Source organism: Aotus nancymaae, unplaced genomic scaffold (genome assembly GCF_030222135.1).
Source record: "Aotus nancymaae isolate 86718 unplaced genomic scaffold, 86718_ANA_hifiasm-v0.15.2.pri h1tg000029l, whole genome shotgun sequence".
NCBI lineage: Eukaryota > Metazoa > Chordata > Mammalia > Primates > Aotidae > Aotus > Aotus nancymaae.
In genome coordinates this window covers 13,598,586-13,617,510 of record NW_026988442.1, presented here as the reverse complement: position 1 = coordinate 13,617,510, position 18,925 = coordinate 13,598,586, and the positions used below count along the sequence as shown (strand labels likewise).

Sequence of the window (18,925 nt, the reverse complement as noted above, 5' to 3'; positions counted from 1 at the left end):
GTGCATGCCACCACGCCTGGCTAACCTTTGTATTTTTAGTCGAGATGGGATCTCACCATGTTGGCCAGGCTGGTCTCGAACTCCTGACCTCAGGTGATCCATGTGCTTGGCCTTCCAAAGGGCTGGGATTACAGGCATAAGCTGCCACGCCGGCCTTGCTTCCCTTATCATCTCTCCAGGGCTCCCCCGTTTGACCGCCCGGGACCCCTCAGCCACAAGCTTCAGAGGGGAGTGCTGCCACCTAGGGGCAAAGAAGGAAACTGACACAGCTTGGCCCAAGCCACCTGGACACGTTATGACAAAAACATTTACTGAGCACTTTCTGCGTGCCAGGCGCCATACCGAGCCCCTGGTGCATTTCATCATACTGGATCCCCAGGACAACCCTATGAGGTAGTAGCATCGTAAGCCCCATTGTACAGATGAGGAATATGGGGCTCAGAGAGGTGAAGTGACTTGCCCAAGGTCACACAGCAAGTGCGTGGCAACTCTTGGATTTGAAGCCAGATCTGTCTCATAGCTGCAGTCTAGCCATGACACTTGAGTGCCTCCTAAAAGCCTACATCACAGAGCTGTCTGAGGATGCTGTGGGGAACCATCTGTGAAAAGGTCCAATAGATAAACTCCGTCCATGGCAGGCGTCCTGAAGAGCAGCGGGCTAGAGGCCACCAGGAGGCAGCCTGGAGGCAGGGTGGGCAGGACCGCCCTGTCTTCTCTCCTAGGGGGCCCAATCACCAGCCTGACAGCCAGACCCCAGTCTGCTCAGGCTCCAGCCATCTCTCTCCTGCCACGGCTCTGCCATGAGAAGCCCTGCCCACAACCCCGAATGTTCCAGGGCTTTGCAGCAGGAGAAGGGACACAGAAGGGCTGCCACGGGCCAAGGTTTATGAATGACATTCAGCAGGATTTCTGCCAATGTCTTGATGGCTCGCTTCCACTGGGAAGGATCTCCAGTCTGCCCGGACCCAAATATGAGCAACAGGCCTGCCCAGGAAACAGATACTCCAGCTCCATCACTCCGAGGCCTGGATGTAGACAGGCACAGCAAGCATGGCACAGGGGCCCTCGGCCCCAGCCTGCAGCTCCGCCAGAGCCAGGTTGGAGCCCAGCCCCTCAGCGTGCCCAGGTACCACCAGCTCCGGCTCCGCGCCCACTGCACCACCCACAACAATGGACAGCACAGCGTCCGGCTCTGCGAAAGGTGGTTTGCCAGGGACAGCCTCGGGCACCAGCCCAGGCCCTGCATCCTTCAGCTCGTCCAGCCCCAGCGGGTCAGGCAAGGGGGTCACCACCTTGCGCCCACCAGTGCCGCCACTGCGGGGGGCTGCCCTCCTCTGAGGGGGACGCCGGGTCTGCAGGTCCTTGTCCTTTTGGGGGCCAAGACGACAGCGGTGATCTTTGAGGTGTTTGGGGCGGGAAAAGCCCTTGGCGCAGCCAGCACAGCGGAACTTATAGTTGCCCGTGTGGGCGCGCTGGTGCTCGGCGAGGTGGGCACGGCGGCTGAAGGACTTGCTGCACAGGGCGCATTTGTGGAGCTTCATGCCTGGGGGGTGAAGGAAAGTCAGTGAGAAGCATCCAGACCTTCACCCTGCAACGGTGCCCTGCGCTGGGAATCAAATCCAGGCTCTTGCCCCACAAGCGCCTGTATGATCTGGCCCCAGCTCTCTCCACCCTCGTCATCTGCCTTCTCCCAGCCACACCTGCTGTCCTCAGAGGCGCCACGCTGGCTCCTGCCTCTGCGGCTCTGCACCTGCGGTTCTCCTCTGCCTGAAGCAGCCGCTCACTCCTTGCACCTTGGCTCGCTCTGCCAGGTCCTCTCTCACTTGGGTGACCAAGGCAGCAATCTCCGCTCAGCTCTGCCCCCCTCACCCAGCCCCCCAGACCATCTCCCACGGGGCAGCTGGAGATGTCTGCAAAACACACACAAACACACACACACACACACACACACACACACACACACACACACACGATCATGACATGCCCCGCCCCCAACCTCTCATGGTCACTGGGGCCATCTGGTCCTCCCCTTCAGCCCTCAGTTCCTTCCCCTTCCCCTCTTCCTCTCCTCCCTGTGCTCCAGGCCTCCCACCCACCTTTCCTTGTCCCTGCCTTGAGGCTAGTACTTGATGCTCCCTCACTCTGGAAAGCTATATCCTGGCCCTTCGCATCACTCAGGACTCAGCCATCATGCCACCTCCTCAGGGGGGTCTCCCTGATACACGCACCCTGTTTATTTCCATCTTGGCCCTCAGCATACTTCGCTGTTATGTGTTTATTTGTTCAATGGTTATTTTCTGTCTCTTCCACTAAATGTTAGGCATCCCCTGGAGGGCAGGGTGGCGTTCTGCCTGTCTGGTTCCTTCTGCCTGACATATGGTTGGTTCTCAAAAATCACTGGCGCCTCCATGTCCACCATGAAGTCAACTCTAGCCCACTCTCCCCCTGGGCCGGGCACCTTTCACACATGCCTTTGGCCCCCTCAACCTAGCTGGAATGGAGGCTCAGAGAGGGGCAGTGACTTGCCTGAGGCTACCCAGCAGGAAAGCGGCAGCACCAAGACTCAAACCCAGCCCTGTGTGTCCAAGTCCTTGACCTACTTCCCCAGTTTTCAGACTTTCTTTGGCCACTGACCCCTTTCTGTAAAGCTTCTCAAACAGGGGAGACTTTACCCCCAGGGGACTCAGCAATGCCTAGACACATTTTTGGTTGTCACAACTGTGGGGGATGCCACTGACATCCAGTGGGTAGAGGCCAAGGATGCTGTTAAACATCCTGCAGGGCACAAGACAGACCCAGGACCAAATTATCTGGCCCAGGCCGGGCACGGTGGCACACGCCTATAATCTCAGCACTTTGAGTGGCTGAGGTGGGCAGATCACTTGAGGTCAGGAGTTCTAGACCAGCCTGACCAACACAGTGAAACCCCATTTCTACTAAAATACAAAAATTAGCTGGGTGTGGAGGTGGGCACCTGTAATCCCAGCTACTCAGGAGGCTGAGGCAAGAGAATCGCTTGAACTGGGGAGGGGGAGGTTGCAGTGAGCCGAGATCACGCCACTGCACTTCAGCCCGAGCAATAAAGCAAGACTGTCTCAAAAAAAAAAAAAATTTATCTGGCCCAAAATGTCGATGGTGCCAGGGTTGAAGAACCTTGTTCTCGACCTCGGCTGGCATGTGGAAAGCCAGCCAGGCTGCTCTGAGAAGCTGCTGAGAAACTGAGGGGTGGTTTGGAGACTCCTGCCCTACCCTACCTATCAAGGAAGCTTCCTGGCCATGTCTTGGACCCGGCTGATTCCCTCCACACCTGGTCCACACCTCTATCACACTGGGCACTGTTCTGACTGAGTCATCTCTGCTCAGGTCAGCTTCCTCCTTGGACTGGGGGACTATGTCTAATTCATCTCTGCTCACCCTAAAGTCCCTAACTCAGGCCTGGCTAATAGCCCACATAACTGAATGTGCCAGGCAGGGAAATCAAGCCTCATGGGATATGTCTGCTCTTTCTTCTCCTGGCGGGTCTATCCCAGTGAATTAGAGCTGAACCAGACCCTCCTGGCAGGCCCATGAGCCACTTACCAGAGTGGGAGAGGATGTGGGCCTTCAGCTTGTCCGGCCGGTTGAACTCCTTACTGCAGCCTGTGTGCGTCCTAAAACCCAAAGCCATCGGTCAGGGGGAGTTCACCAAGCTTAGGACCCTCTTGCTGGCCCCTCCACTAGCCCTGAACACGAGGGACTCTTGTCCACCCTAAGGGCTGGTCAAGGAGGTAGGGTGGGGAGTGAGGCAGGTAGGGCCCAGAACAAGGTAAAAGGAGAAAGACCTACCCGGGCATGGTGGCTGACGCCTGTTAATCCCAGCATTTTGGGAAGCCGAGGTGGGTGGATCACGAGGTCAGGAGTTTAAGACTAGCCTGGCCAAGATGGTGAAACTTGATCTCTACTAAAAATACAAAAATTATCGGGGCATGGTGGTGCGCGTCTGTAATCCCAGCTACTTGGGAAACTGAGGCAGAAGAATCAATTGAACCTGGGAGGCGGAGGTTGCAGTGAGTGGAGATCGCATCACTGCACTCCAGCCTGGGCAACAGAGTGAGATCCTGTCTCAAAAAAAAAAAAAAAAAAGGCAGGATGCAGTGGCTCATGCCTGTAATCCCAGCACTTTGGGAGACCAAGGCAGGTAGATCATGAGGTCAGGAGTTCAAGACCAGCCTGACCAAGATGGTGAAACCCCGTCTCTACTAAAAATACAAAAATTAGCCAGGTGCGGTGGCAGGCACCTGTAATCCCAGCTACTTGGGAGGCTGAGGGAGGAGAATCGCTTGAACCCAGGTGGCAGAGGTTGCAGTGAGCTGAGATCAAGTTACTGCACTCCAGCCTAGAGTGAGACTCTGTCTCACAAAAAAAAAAAAAAAAAGAGAACCCTGACTTCAGGCCTGCCATCTGTCCCACTCTCCCTGGCAGCCCTGCTGGAGAATGTGTTTTACTAGCTACCCCCGTGCATGGCAGTCTCTACTCACGAGAAAGGGCATTTGTATTTCTTGAAGGGCTCGTGGATCAACATGTGCCTCTTCAGTTTGTCCTTGCGGTTGAATGCAGACTCACACACTGAGCATTTGTAGGGCTTCTCACCTGCAGCAGACACAGACAGGGAGCACCAGCACTCATCAGAAGGAGTTGGAATCCGGAGCACAATGGTGCCCGCTGGGCAGCATCTCCTCAAGAAGGGAGGTGGCGGGGGGAAAATAGCCTCTCTCGTTCTTCGTGGCTTTGTTTTGCCAGGGACAAGAGGGGGCTATTTGCCAGGGACAAGGATGGCCATGAGAGGCCTCTCTGATGAGGCCATGTGTGAAGAGAGACCTGAGGTTATCAGGGAGATCTGGGAGAGGGTCCAGGCAGCAGAGAAACCAGGTGCAAAGACCCTGAGGCAAGAGTGCATTTGGTGGTGCTCATGAGCAACAGGGAGGCTGGTGCAGCCAGAGAACCAGGCAGAAGGTGAGCAGTGGGGCAGCCAGGCCCGCCTGGGAGGACCTGGGAGGCTGAGCTATGGACTTCGCTTTTTTTTTTATTTGAGACAGAACCTTGCTCTATCACCCAGGCTGGAGTGCAGTGGTGAGATTTCAGCTCACTGCAACTTCCTACCTCAGGCTCCTGAGGAGATGGGATTACAGGCATGTGCCACCATGCTCTGCTAATTTTTGTATTTTTAGTAGAGATGGGGTTTCACCATGTTGGCCAGGCTGGTCTCGAACTCCTGACCTCAAGTGATCCGCACACTTCAGCCTCCCAAAATGCTGGGATTACAGGCGTGAGCCACTGCGTCCGGTCAGGTTTGGTTTTTACTCTGAGCCAGAAGAGAAGCTACCAGAGGGCCTGAGCAGCGAAGGAAAGGGCTTTGATGTAAGCTTTTAACAGGCTCCCTCTGTCTTCGTGTGGAGAGCAGACTGAGGGAGTGAGGGTGGAGGTGAGGATAACCAGGAAGTGGTCCAGGACAGCCATGGCGGGAAGGCAGAGGCGGCAGCCCCTGCCGCTGGATTAGCTGTGGCTGTGAGAGGAGGAGCGGAGTCAAGGATGAATCTGAGGCGTGGCCTGAGTAGCATGGTGGCCTCAAGGCATTTATGGCAATGGGGTCCACCCTGGAGGATGCGCAATCACACCTTATCTAACTGAATCCTTCCAACAAACCAGGAGGCACGTGCTCCCATCATCCCCATTTCACAGATGAGAAGACTGAGGTTCAGAGAAGTGAAGAGACTGGCTCAGGGGCTACCCCTGTGGTTGGGGGAGCTAAGATTCCAGCCCAGCAGTGTGATCCAGAGCCCATCTGAGCTACCCCAGCTCTTCCTGCTGTTAAACCTGTCCTGGGGCAGCTCTCGCCTGATGGGCGACCTGAGGAACCCATAGGAAATCAAGGGAGGTGCCTGAAAAGTTCCCATGAGGTCACAGCCTGCCTTTGGATGGAAGGGGCCATTTCTGGGCTGCTGTGACTCCCTGCCATTATTTCCTCTCTTCTCCCTCTGGAATGAATAAAGTACTTCTGAAGAAATGTCAATCCAGTTGATACGGAAATTCTAGTCCCTACTATGGAATGTTGTGGTCGTTAAAAAGATTAAAGAGGTCAGTCTGTTGTTTCCTGATCTGGAAGGACCTGGACACATTGCTCGGGGGAAAGAAAGCAATAGAACATCTTAACATAGTCTCAGCTTAGAAAAAATATAATCCCTACTGGATATGGAAGCTCAACAAAGAGAGAAAAGAGAAAGAAAGAGAGAGAAAGAAAGAAAGAAAAGGAAGGAAGGAAGGAAGGAAGGAAGGAAAAGAAAAGAAAGAGAAAATACAACCCGTACATCCCAAAAAAGCCGTAGCTGTGTGTCTCTGTATATAAACTGAATATGCAAGGAGAAAGATGGGAGGTACAGAGAGAGAGGACAGACCAAACTGTCAGTGGCAGCTACAACTTCAGGGAAATTTAACATTTTACTTTGTGTACTCCTGTATTGCTTCCATTTTTATAATAAGCATGTATTACTTTTGTGGGTTGTTTTTTTTTTTTTTTTGAGACACAGTCTCACTGTCACCCAGGCTGGAGTGCGGTGGTTCGATCTTGGCTTACTGCAACCTCCTCTTCCTGGGTTCAAGCGATTTTCCTGCCTCAGCCTCCCAAGTAGCTGGGATCACAGGTGCACACCACCACGCCCAACTAATTTTTGTAATTTTAGAAGATGAGGTTTCACCATGTTGGTAGGGCTGGTCTCAAACTCTTAACCTCAGGTGATCCACCCATCTTGGCCTCCCAAAGTGCTGGGATTACAGGTATGAGCCACTACACCTGGTAGCATGTATTACTTTTGAATAATAATTTTTTTAAAACCATGAAGAGCAATTTGGTAATATCAAACTTGCAATGCATTACTTTTTTTTCTTTCTTTATTGTGGAGAAACATACATAACAGAAAATTGACCATCTTAAGCTTCTGTTAAGTATGCAGTTTAGTGGCACTAAGTACATTTGCACTATCATTCAACCATCACCACCATGTCTCTAGAATTTTTTCCATCATCCCAAACTGAAACTCAGTATTACATGTGCACTTTAACCTAGCATTTCCACTCCTAAGAATGTACACTACAGATACACTCCCAAAACCTTGCCAAGGGACCCACACAGCACTGTGTCTACAAACTAATAGCTGAAATGTAATTTAAGGATTCATACATAGGCCAGGTGTGTGGTTCACACCTGTAATCCCAGTACTTTGGGAGGCTGAGGCAGGGGGATCCCCTGAGGTCAGGAGTTTGAGACCAGCTTTGCCAACATGGTGAAACCCCGTCTCTACTAAAAATACAAAAATTAGCCGGGCATGGTTGTACATACCTGTAATCCCAGCTACTTGGAAGGCTGAGGCAGGAGAATTGCTTGAACCCAGGAAGTGGAGGTTGCAGTGAGCCAAGATCATGCCACTGCAGTCCAGCCTGGTCAACAGAGTGGGACTCATTCTCAAAAAAAAAAAAAAAAGGGTTCATACGTAGAGAACTGGTTAAATACAAGAAGAAAAATTCGTTGAGGAAGACTATCCAAATGTGAAAAAGAAAGTGCTGTTGGCAAAATCTTTTTGGGGGGCCCAGGGGAGGGGGGCCCACAGAATTTAGCTTCCAGGGGAACTGTAAGCACACATTCCCTGGAGAACATCATCAAGGTATATAAGAAAAAAAGGCATATAAGTTATAGTATGTGCTCATTTTTGCAAAAGTAAGCAAGCATTTTGTATAAGCGTAAAATAAAACTAGAAGAATGCAGACGAGACCGCTAACACTAGTTATCTTTGGGGAAGAGAATTAGGAGTATTTTGCAAACTGCAAACTATAAGTCACACCCTGCTGGTGGTTATTTTAAGAATTAAAAATAGGCCGAGCACGTGGTGGCTCACACCTGTAATCCTAGCACTTTGGGAGGCCAAGGCGGGTGGATCACTTGAGGCCAGGAGTTTGAGACCAGCTTGGCCAACATGGTGAAACCCTGTCTCTAACAAAAATACAAAAATTAGCCAGGCATGGTGGCATGAGCATGTAATACCAGCTACTCAGGAGGCTGAGGCACAAGAATAGCTTGAACCTGGGAGCCAGAGGTTGTAATGAGAGCACACCATTGCACTCCAGCCTGGGTGACAGAGTGAGACCCTGTCTCAAAAAATAAAATAAAATAAAAAATAAAAGGATTGGCCGGGCATGGTGGCTCATGCCTGTAATCCCAGCACTTTGGGAGGCCAAGGTGAGCGGATCTCCTGAGGTTGGGAGTTTGAGACCAGCCTGACCAACATGGAGAAACCACATCTCTACTAAAAATACAAAAGTAGCGGGTGTGGTTGGGCATGCCTGTAATCCCAGCTACTCAGAAGGCTGAGGCAGAAGAATCACTTAAATCTAGGTGGAGGTTGCAGTGGGCCAAAATTGCGCCACTGCACTCTAGCCTGGGTGACAAGAGGAAAACTGTGTCTCAAAAATAAATAAATATCCCAGCACTTTGGGAGGCTGAGGCGGGTGGATCACGAGGTCGAGAGATCGAGACCATCCTGGTCAACATTGTGAAACCCCGTCTCTACTAATACAAAAAAATTAGCTGGGCATGGTGGCGCGTGCCTGTAATCCCAGCTACTCAGGAGGCTGAGGCAGGAGAATTGCCTGAACCCAGGAGGTGAACGGAGGTTGCGGTGAGCCGAGATCGCGCCATTGCACTCCAGCCTGGGTAACGAGAGCGAAATTCCATCTCAAAAAAAAAATAATAGGCCGGGCGCGGTGGCTCAAGCCTGTAATCCCAGCACTTTGGGAGGCCGAGGCGGGTGGATCACGAGGTCAAGAGATCGAGACCATCCTGGTCAACATGGTGAAACCCCGTCTCTACTAATACAAAAAATTAGCTGGGCACGGTGGCGCGTGCCTGTAATCCCAGCTACTCAGGAGGCTGAGGCAGGAGAATTGCCTGAACCCAGGAGGCGGAGATTGCGGTGAGCCGAGATCGCGCCATTGCGCTCCAGCCTGGGTATCAAGAGCGAAACTCCGTCTCAAAAAATAATAATAATAATAATAATAATAATAATAAATAAAAAATAAATAAATAAATAAATAAACAAATAAATGAACTTGAAACAAATAAATAAAATTGAACAGGACAAAACAGAAAATACTGCTTTGAAAAACTTTTGTTGCAATATAATCTATGTGTATACATGTGCTTCCTGGGTTGCAATATGAAATGTATTTTTTGCTATAGGTCATATGAAAGAAAAACAAAAGGAAAAACATTAGATTGTCTATCTGAAGAGAGAGGAGAGTTTATTTTTATTACATATGCTTTTGTCTTTTATTTTTATTACATATGCTTTTGTCCTGTCCAGGACTTTCCCTCAGGTTTTCTCAATCTTTAGATCCTTTTCAATTAAAAAACAATTTTAAAAATTTAACTAATTAAAAAACATCTAAAGATTAATAGAAAAGAAAATGTCACTGTGCCTCAACTGGGGAACCAAGGAGAGGCGGGTTTGTCCAGGTTTGGTGGGGAACTTACAGTGAGAGCAGCATCCCCACCACAGGGGGCAGAGTCAAGAGTCCCTCACACCCCACCTCCAGGGGCTCTTCTCTGCTCCAGTGGTGGTGGGAACCCCTTGCTCATGAGTTAAGGCAGACGGGTCAGGGGCCAGGAAGGAGGGAGGAAGCAGGAGCAAGGGGAGAGGCAGGAGGGCTGGAGGGAGACAGAGAGACAGAGAGAAGGGGGAGGGGCCTGGAAAGAAAGGGGGAAAAGACAGGGGAGAGAAGCTGGAGGGGGCCAGAAGGAGATGGAGAGAGGGAGGCGGAAGGAGGCTGGAGGGAGATGGGAAGGAGGAAGGAGAAGGGGGCTGCAGGAGATGGGGTAGAGGAGGGAGATGGGGGACGGAGATGAGGTGGGGAGAAAGGGATGAGGAGCGGGTGAGGAGGAAGGGAGGGGCTGGGCTGGAGTTCTCAGGGACAGGGTACCCACCTGAGTGGATGTGAGCATGCAGTTTGAGGTAATGCTCCCGCCGGAAGAACTTCTTGCACACCTGGCACTTGAACCTGCCCCCGCTGCCGTGGGTGGGCAGATGACGGCGCAGGTAGCGTTCACAAGGAAACACCTGGCAGAGAAGAGGGGCCTTCAGGTCTGATTCACCAGGCCCCCCTCCCCTGTCTGAGATCAAGCAGTCCCTCGTCTCCAGCCCCTATAGAGACACCTTCCTTTCTGGTTACCAGGGGCCAGGACTCAGAATGTCAGCCTCAGCCCTTAGAACTTCATGGCTCCCCTGACTTATCCACAAGCCCAGCCAAAACATGGCTGCCCCAAGCTTTTGCCTGGATGTTCTTCCCACCCAGAGAGCCTTTCTCTTTTCTCTCAAACTTTTACACATCCTTCAAGACCCAACTGGGGTATCACTGCTTCTGTCAAACCTTTCCTAGCTCCCTGGTACCATGCCTGGCAAAGCCAATTCTGCCTTTGAATGTCCACCCACACTTTTAAGTCAGCATTTAACCTACTGAATGACAGCCCTTTGCTTACACCGGAGCTCCAAGCAGGCAGAGAGGGGTTTTCATTTCCCAGTACAAAGCCTGGGTCAAATGACTGACAAGTAAAAGGATGAATGGAAAATGAACAAATTACTAATGAATGGAAAGGTAATTTTATTTGTTTGTTTGTTTATTTATTGAGATGGAGTTTTGCTCTTGTTGCCCAGGCTGGAGTGCAATGGTGCAATCTCAGCTCACCGCAACCTCCACCTCCTGGGTTCAAGAGATTCTCCTGCCTCAGCCTCCAGAGTAGCTGGGATTACAGGCATGCGCCACCATGCCCAGCTAATTTTGTATTTTTAATAGATACAGGGTTTCTCCGTGTTGGTCAGGCTGGTCTCAAACTCCCAATCTCAGGTGACCCACCCACCTCAGCTTCCCAAAGTGCTGGGATTACAGGCGCCCACCACCACGCCTGGCTAATTCTCGTATGAAAGGTAATTTTTTTTTAAGCCAGAAAACACAGAAGTGAACATTTCTTTCCAATCCAGGCATAGGAAGGGCGTGTATTCATGCATTCATTCATGTGTTCATTTTGGTACAGCATTAGTCAGGGGCACAGATCCAGCTGACCTATGCTTATTAATCCCATCATTTCCTAGCTAGGTGACCTTTCTGCCTTGGTTTCCCCACCGGTAAAGGGGGATAGTAATCTCCTAGTCAATTTCAGTTACATGCTCAGAACAGTATCTGGCATGTGGTTCTTGCTCAATTCATGGTATCTTTTACTTGGACCACAATTTCTAAAGCTTAAAATTAGGCTAGATAATTAGAAACCTCTAGAATGAGGCCAAAGCGAAACCAGGGCTGTCCTGGAAAATCTGCCACATATGGTTGTAAGAAAATGAGTAGAGTGAAGAGGCAAGTTAAACACACCAGGGAGACATAATCAGCAAAATGCAGACTGTGGGGAACACCACTGGACCAAATGGCCCAGTTTCTTCAGCAAATACATTCAGAGGAAAGAAAAAAGGTAGCAGTGGTCGGCGCGGGGGATGGGGAAACCTGTAGATTAATAGAGACTTTCGTTGTATCAATTAATTGCAATTGCAATCTGATTCAAATGAACTTTACAAAATGATGAAGCATTGAGGCAACTGGAAATTGGAACACTTCCTGGATATTTGATGTTATTAGGAACAGGCTTTAGTGAGGCTTCCAGAGTCACTGAAAAGAAGAATCAAGGCTGGGAACGGTGGCTCACATCTGTAATCCCACCACTCCGGGAGGCTGAGGTGGAAGGATCACTTGTGGCTAAGAGTTTGAGACCAACCTGGGTAACATAGTGAACCCCATCTCTACAAAAAATTTAGGCTGGGTGCAGTGGCTCATCCCTGTAATCCCAGCACTTTGGAAGGTCAAGGTGGATGGGTCCCTTACCTCCATCCCCATCTTGTAGGTCCCCATCTCTACAAAAAATACAAAAATTAGCTGGGCATGGTGGCACACACCTATAGGCCCAGCTACAGGAGGCTGAGCCCAGGAGGTTGAGGCTGCGGTGAGCCATGGTCAAACCACTGCGTTCTAGCCTGGTGATAGAGTAAGACCCTGTCTCCAAAAATAAATAAATAAATAAATAAATAAATAAAAATTAAAAAAGAAGAACCAATTGTAATAAGGATAATCATACATCAGGAAGCTAGGAGGCTGCTGCTCAGACACTAGGCCTGAGCCTAGGACAGCCTGGCCCAACCCAGCTCCAGCAGCAGCCCCCGCATGGCCACATCTGGAATGTGATGAATGAGATGGCCAAGAGGAGATACTGTGTCATCTGTGGAGCAGCCCCTGAGCCCTGCCTGCGTGTCCTATGGTGAGAGAAGAAAAGGAAAGGGTAAGGTGGGCATCCCACCACCTTGCCCGTATTATGGCCTGGGGCCCCGGAAAAGAAGGCAATGGCACCCACCTTTTGGCAGTGTGGGCAGGGGAAGTTGTGAGTGGTGGTCTGCAGGTGGTGCTCCAGGGCCTCAGGGGTGGAGTATTTGTTGACGCATTTGACACACCTAAGTGGAAGAAGCAGGAGGGGTGAGGGAGGAAACATAGCAGGCACAGGAAGCAGCCCCCCACCCACCACCCCAGGGCCAACAACCCACAGTTAATTCATTTCAAATCCATCACTCTTCTCGATTGCCACTGCCTGTCTTCATCTGAGTGCCATCGACTCTTGCTCGGACTTGTACAGTAGCCTCCTCACTGGCCACCCTGCCGCACCCTGCCTCCTGTAGTCCATTCTCCACAGGGCGGCCAGGGGCACCTTTAAAAATGAAAATCAGGCTGAGCATGGTGGCTTACACCTGCAATCCCAATGCTTTGGAAGGCCGAGGCAGGCAGATCACGAGGTCGGGAGTTCGAGATCATCCTGGCCAACATGGTGAAACCCCATCTCTACCTAAAAATACAAAAATTAGCTGGGTGTGGTGATGCGTGCCTGTAGTCCCAGCTACTTGCGAGGCTGAGGCAGGAGAATTGCTTGAACCTAGGAGATGCAGTTTGTAGTGAGTGGAGATCATGCTACTGCACTCCAGCCTGGGTGACAGAGTGAGACTCTGTCTCAAAAAAAAAAAAAAGAGAGAGAGAGAGATCGTCAGAGTCTAATAGAGTTGGTATCTGTGTGCCCACCCAAATCTCACTGAACTATAATCCCCAGTCTGGAGGTGAGGTCTGGTGGGAGGTGATTAGATCATGGGGGTCGATTTCTCACGAATGGTTTAGGACTATCCCCTTGGTGCAGTCCTCAGGATAGCGAGTTCTCCCGAGATCTAGCCGTTTAAAAGTGTATGGCGCCTCCCTCTCCCTCTCTCTGGCTCCTGCTCTGGCCATGTGACATGTTTACTCCCCCTTCCCCTCCTACCATGAGTAAAAGCCTCCTGAGGCCTCCCCAGAGGCAGATCTGCTAGCTCAGGCACTATGCTTCCTGTACAGCCTGCTGAACCCTGAGTCAAATAAATCTCTTTTCTTATAAATTACCCAGTCTCAGGTATTTTTTTTATAGCAGTGCAAGAACAGCCTAACACAGAGTCAAAGAACATGACTGTGCCAAACAGCTCATAAACATGTCCTCACAACAGCAGTCTCAGGCCACAAACCACTCTGAAACGAGAAAAGACACCACCTTCTCCCCATCATGAAAACACGTGCTAGCTAAGGAAGAAAAGGTATTATCAGACAAAAAGAAAAGAAAACATTTGCTGGCAAATTGACCTATTTGCAATGAGTTATCAGTGAGGAACGTCACAGGTAGGTGAACAATTCACACCAAAAACAGAAAGGCAGGCTGTGTGGTTCCTACACCAATGCTGCTTGTGGGAAACCCCAGGGAGGCTGTGCCTGCGAAAGGCCCAGGGGAGCCCCTCAGACTGCACTCTGAAACCACACACCAGCCAGGCCAGGGGGCTCACACCTATAATCCCAGCACTTTGGGAAGGCAAGGCAGGAGGATCACTTGAGGCCAGGAATTCAAGAGCAGCCTAGGAAACATAGTGAGACCCTGTCTCTACAAAAAAAAAAAAAAAAAAATTAGCCAGGAGTGGTGGTGCATGCCTGTAGTCCTAGCTACTGGGGAGGCTGAGGGAAGGGGACCACACCTGTGAATAGCTGATGCACTCTAGCCTGGACAACACAGTGAGACTCTGTTTCTAAAAAAGGTAAAAATTGGCCAGGTGCGGTGGCTCATGCCTATAATCCCAGCCCTTTGGGAGGCCAAGGCAGGTGGATTACTTGAGCCCAGGAATTCCAGACCAGCCTAGGCAACATGGTGAAACCCCATCTTTATAAAAAAATACCAAAATTAGCCAGGCCTGGTGGCATGCCCCTGTGGTCCCAGCTACTCGGGAGGCTGAGGTGGAGGACTGCTTGAGCCCAGGAGGCAAAGGCTGCAGTGAGCCGTGATCACACCACTGTACTCCAGCGTGGGTGACAGAGAGAGACCCTGTCTCAAAAAAAAAAAAAAAAAATTGGCCTTGTGCAGTGGCTCATGCCTGTAATCCTAGTATTTTGGGAACCTGAGAAGAGTGGACTGCTTGAGCCTAGGAGTTCTAGGCTACCCTGGGCAATATAGCAAAACCCCATCTCTACAAAAAATACAAAATTAGCTGGGAGTGGCGGTGCACACCTGTAGTCCCAGCTACTCAGGAGGCTGAGAGGGACGGACTGTTTGAACCAGGGAGGTCAAGGCTGCAGTGAGCTGTGATTGTGCCACTGTACTCCAGCCTGGGTGACAGAGCAAGATCCTGTCTCAAAAATCAATCAATCAATAATAAAATTATTACAAAATGAAAGGTCTAAAAAGAACACTTTTGAACATGATTGCCTGTGATACGGGGAAGTGGGTTACAGTGGATGGAGAATTTCTATTCACTCTATGTCCTATCATAGTTTTAAATATTGCACTGTAAACACACAATTATTTTTTGAAGTGGAGAATCTTAAAAAAAAAAAAAAACCCCTTTGAACTCTGACCTGCAAAATCACTTCTAGGAACTAAGAGCAAAGATGTATGCCCAAAGTTTTTCCCTATAGCATTCTTTATACTAATGACAAACTGAAAATAATCTCACTACCCAACAGTGGGAGATGCCGTAAGTAAATCAAAGTACCTCCATGCACAATGGAATACTAAGCAGCTGTGTAAAGAATGAGGCAGGACTATTGGTGCTGAAATGCAAAGACATCCATATTACCAGTGTTTTTGTTTTTCCCTGAGATCAGGGTCTCACGAGTGCAGTGGCATGATCACGGTGATTATGGCTCACTGCAGCCTTGAACTCCTGGGCTCAAGCAATCCTCCCAGCTCAGCCTCCCAAGTAACTGGGACTACAGGTGCAGGCCACCATGCCTGGCTAATTTTTGTATTTTTTTTACAGGCAAGGTTTCACCATGTTGCTCAGGCTGGTTTTGAACTCCTGGCCTCAAGTGATCTGCCTGCCTTGGCCTCCCACAGTGCTAGGATTACAGACACAAGCCGCCATGCCCAGTTAATAACTATTTTAAGTGAAAAAGTTTTAAGTGATAAAACCACACGTACAGTAATCCCTTTAAATCAGTCTGTTCGCCGGACACTGTGCTACAGGAAGATGGTATGATGAATTTTCACCAAATTCAGTGACTGTATTTGGGATCACCTGACTCAAATATAGTCTGTAATATTTATATCTGTATCCATATCTGTAAACATATTTATTATAGATGTATACCAAAGAACATCTACCAAGAGGTTAACAGTGCAGTGATCTCTGGGTGACAGTTCTGTTTTTTTGTGTGGGTTTTTAAAAAATTATTTTCTCTGTATTGAACATTTGCATTGAACATTGACTTTTGCAATTGGGGGAAAAACTAATACATCTTATTTATCTTTTTTTTATTTTTTAAGATGAAGTCTCTCTATGTCACCCGGGCTAGAGTGCAGTGGCACAATCTTGGCTCACTGCAACCTCTACCTCCTGGGTTTGAGTGATTCTCCTACACCTTGGCCTCTGGAGTGGCTGAGACTACAGGAGTGTGTCACCACGCCCAGCTAATTTTTGGATTTTTTTTTTTTTTTTTTTAGTAGAGATGTGGTTTCACCACGTTGGCCAGGCTGGTCTCGAACTCCTGATCTCAAGTAATCCACCCTCCTCAGCCTCCCAAAGTGCTGAGATTATGGGCATGAGCCACTGTGCCCAGCCAGATTTTCTTTTTTAAAAGAAAAAATTAAACATATAGTGGCATGATTAAAATTCGTTTGAGAGCTTTGGGGAAAGTACTCATAAGCAGGCCAAGGCAATGTGTCTCACACATTGACAGAATGACAGGGCCTGGACCTCTAAAAATATGATGAAGCTACTGTAAGGCCGGCTGCCTCACTGGGAGCTCGGACGTATACCCCCCACCCTTTTTTCCGAAAGCTTGGACATGCTCGGGCATGTTCCCTTTTCCCCTTCTCCCACAACCTGGCTTTCCCTTAAAGAACCTAGTATGCAAGTGGGGTCTTGTGATTCTAGCCAATAGCAGCCAAGTCTTTCTAGCCAATAGCAGCTGAATATTTCTAACCAATAGCAGCCAAGTCCTGTATGCAAACAAAGGCTTGTAACCTCACCCAATAGTAGTCCTGCTCTCCCACAACCAATTGAGCTCTTCCACTCCCTATAAAACCCCACGTCTGAGAGGAGTCTGTGGGACTTCTCCGGCCCCTCCTGTCAGACTGCAGAACCTCGCCCAGGAGGCTGAATAAATTCCTTCACATTGGATCTTCTTGTGTTGGCCTCAGTTTCTTCCTTTTAAACTCGGCAAGAACCCAAGAACAAACCTTACAGCTACCACACCCACTCAAACGCCACTGTAAGGTTGGCTGCGTCGTGGAGAGTTCGGACACGCCTCCTCCCCTGGCCGGGAGCTCAGACACGCCTCCTCCCCCCGCTGGGAGCCCGGGAAAAAAGCCCCATCAGGACTTACCTGATACCATCCAGGCCCCACTCCCTTCCATCCGGGTCCCACTCCCCTCCATTTTGTCCCACCCACCTTGGCCACAGCCAATCGGATGCCTCCACTCCCTATAAAACCCTGTGCCTGAGAGGAGTCCGCGCGACTTCTCCGGCCCTTCCTGTCCGGACCGCAGAACCTCATCCGGTAGCCTGAATAAATTCCCTTGCATTGGATTATTTTCGTGCTGGCCTCAGTTTCTCCGTTTCGTCTTCGGCAAAAACAGACCTTACAGCCACTATGAGAGATAATCAACTCTCATGGTGTATAAGCCACTGTTATTTTAGATCTCTATTGCATGCAGCCAAACCTCTATTTAAATAACATAGATAATAATAATTGTTGCAATCACATTTATTGAGTACCTACTATGTTCCAGGTACCATGTCTAAGAGCCTGAGCCTTGTCTTACTTGATCCTTATAAATAATCCAATAGGGCAGACACTACAGTGATCCTCATTTCACAGAAGAGAAAACTGAGGTTAAGAGTGGCTGAATACCTTGCCCAAGGTCATCCACTGGATTTGCAGTCAAGACAGGATTTAAGCACAGGCCAATGGCTCCAGAACCCTTATCATTACCCATGACACCATTCCACCTTCAGGCCGTCCAGATGGGGGCCTGGCTCATTGGGCCTTACTTTCGGGATGGAACAACAGTTGCAATATCTACAAAAGGTCACTGGCCCTATGACCCTGCAAGGGAACTGCACAGGGCCATCAGCTTTGGGCTCAACATTCAACCTGGAAGCTCCAAGACCAGGGCTGTGAGCCTTCCAAGATCTCACACTAAGGTTTGAATCCAAACTCTGCTGATGTTGTTTCTCTGGTGGGCAGGTCACTTCTCTTTGAGCCTCAATGCCCTCATCTTCAAAATGGGGAGAATACCACCTACCTCCCAGGATGGTAGGGACTGATATCACTAATGCAAGCTTGGTACAGAGCAGGTACTTCCTTCCCTTTACTTGGCATCTCACTCCAGGGTCACACAGCCACAGGAACTCACAGATAATTCACAAATTGGAAGGGCAAGAGCAAAAGAAAATTTCCAGAGCACAAATGGGAATAAGTCATTACTGCCAGAAATTTCTGCCCCTTGGCTGGCCAAAGCTTTGCTTGGCTTCCCTGCCTCTCTTGCCCCATTTCCCAGAGCCTTGGGGGCAAGTTACCCTACACCCCATTTCTTGAGTTCTAGTTCCTCTGTCAACTTCTCAAAGCTCTTGTGATTTCTACACAGCTCTTCATGCCTTGGCCTTACTTTTTCCCACAGACCCATCTAAACATCTCCCTCCCGCTTCCACTCTACACAACAGTCATTCTATTTTTTTTTTTTTTTTTTTTTTTTGAGACGGAGTTTCACTCTTGTTTCTTAAGCTGGAGTGCAGTAGCGCAATCTTGGCTCACTGTAACCTCTACCTTCCGGGTTCAAGTGATTCTTCTGCTTCAGCCTCTTGAGTAGCTGGGATTACAGGCGCACACAACTATACCTGGCTAATTTTTTGTATTTTTAGTAGAAACAGTGTTTCACAATGTTAGCCAGGCGGATCACTCCTGACCTCAGGTGATCCACCCACCTCGGCCTCCCAAAGTGCTGGGATTACAGGCATGAGCCACTGCATCCAGCCTCCAGTCATTCTTTTTTTTTTTTTTTTGAAATGGAGTTTCGCTCTTGTTGCCCAAGCTGGAGTGCAACGGCACAATCTCAGCTCACTGCAACCTCTGCCTCCTGGATTCAAGTGATTCTCCTGCCTCGGCCTCCCAAAGTGCCTGGATTATAGGCGTAAGCCACCACGCCCAGCTTCCAGTCATTCTATTAATAAACCACTTGCTGTTTTTTTTAAACTTCATCGGTTCCTCCTGCCAGAAATCTACTCTGCCCCATCCATTGTCTACCTGGCAAACT

General features: G+C 49.6%; 1 protein-coding gene across 4 annotated transcripts in view; it reads right to left on the bottom strand.

The window, feature by feature from the left end:
- Positions 1–289: 289 nt before the first annotated feature.
- Positions 290–18,925, bottom strand: part of ZNF341 (zinc finger protein 341) — a 55,491-nt gene continuing 36,855 nt past the window's right edge. For all 4 annotated transcript variants that reach the window (XM_021665821.2, XM_021665822.2, XM_064382329.1 and 1 more), the window contains 5 exons: positions 12,473–12,569; positions 10,010–10,142; positions 4,518–4,629; positions 3,580–3,650; positions 290–1,543 (listed from right to left, as the gene is read on the bottom strand). In XM_021665821.2, coding sequence (XP_021521496.1) covers positions 1,014–1,543; positions 3,580–3,650; positions 4,518–4,629; positions 10,010–10,142; positions 12,473–12,569 — 943 coding nt within the window. In that variant the 3' untranslated portion in view covers positions 290–1,013. The remainder of the gene's footprint in view (positions 1,544–3,579; positions 3,651–4,517; positions 4,630–10,009; positions 10,143–12,472; positions 12,570–18,925) is intronic.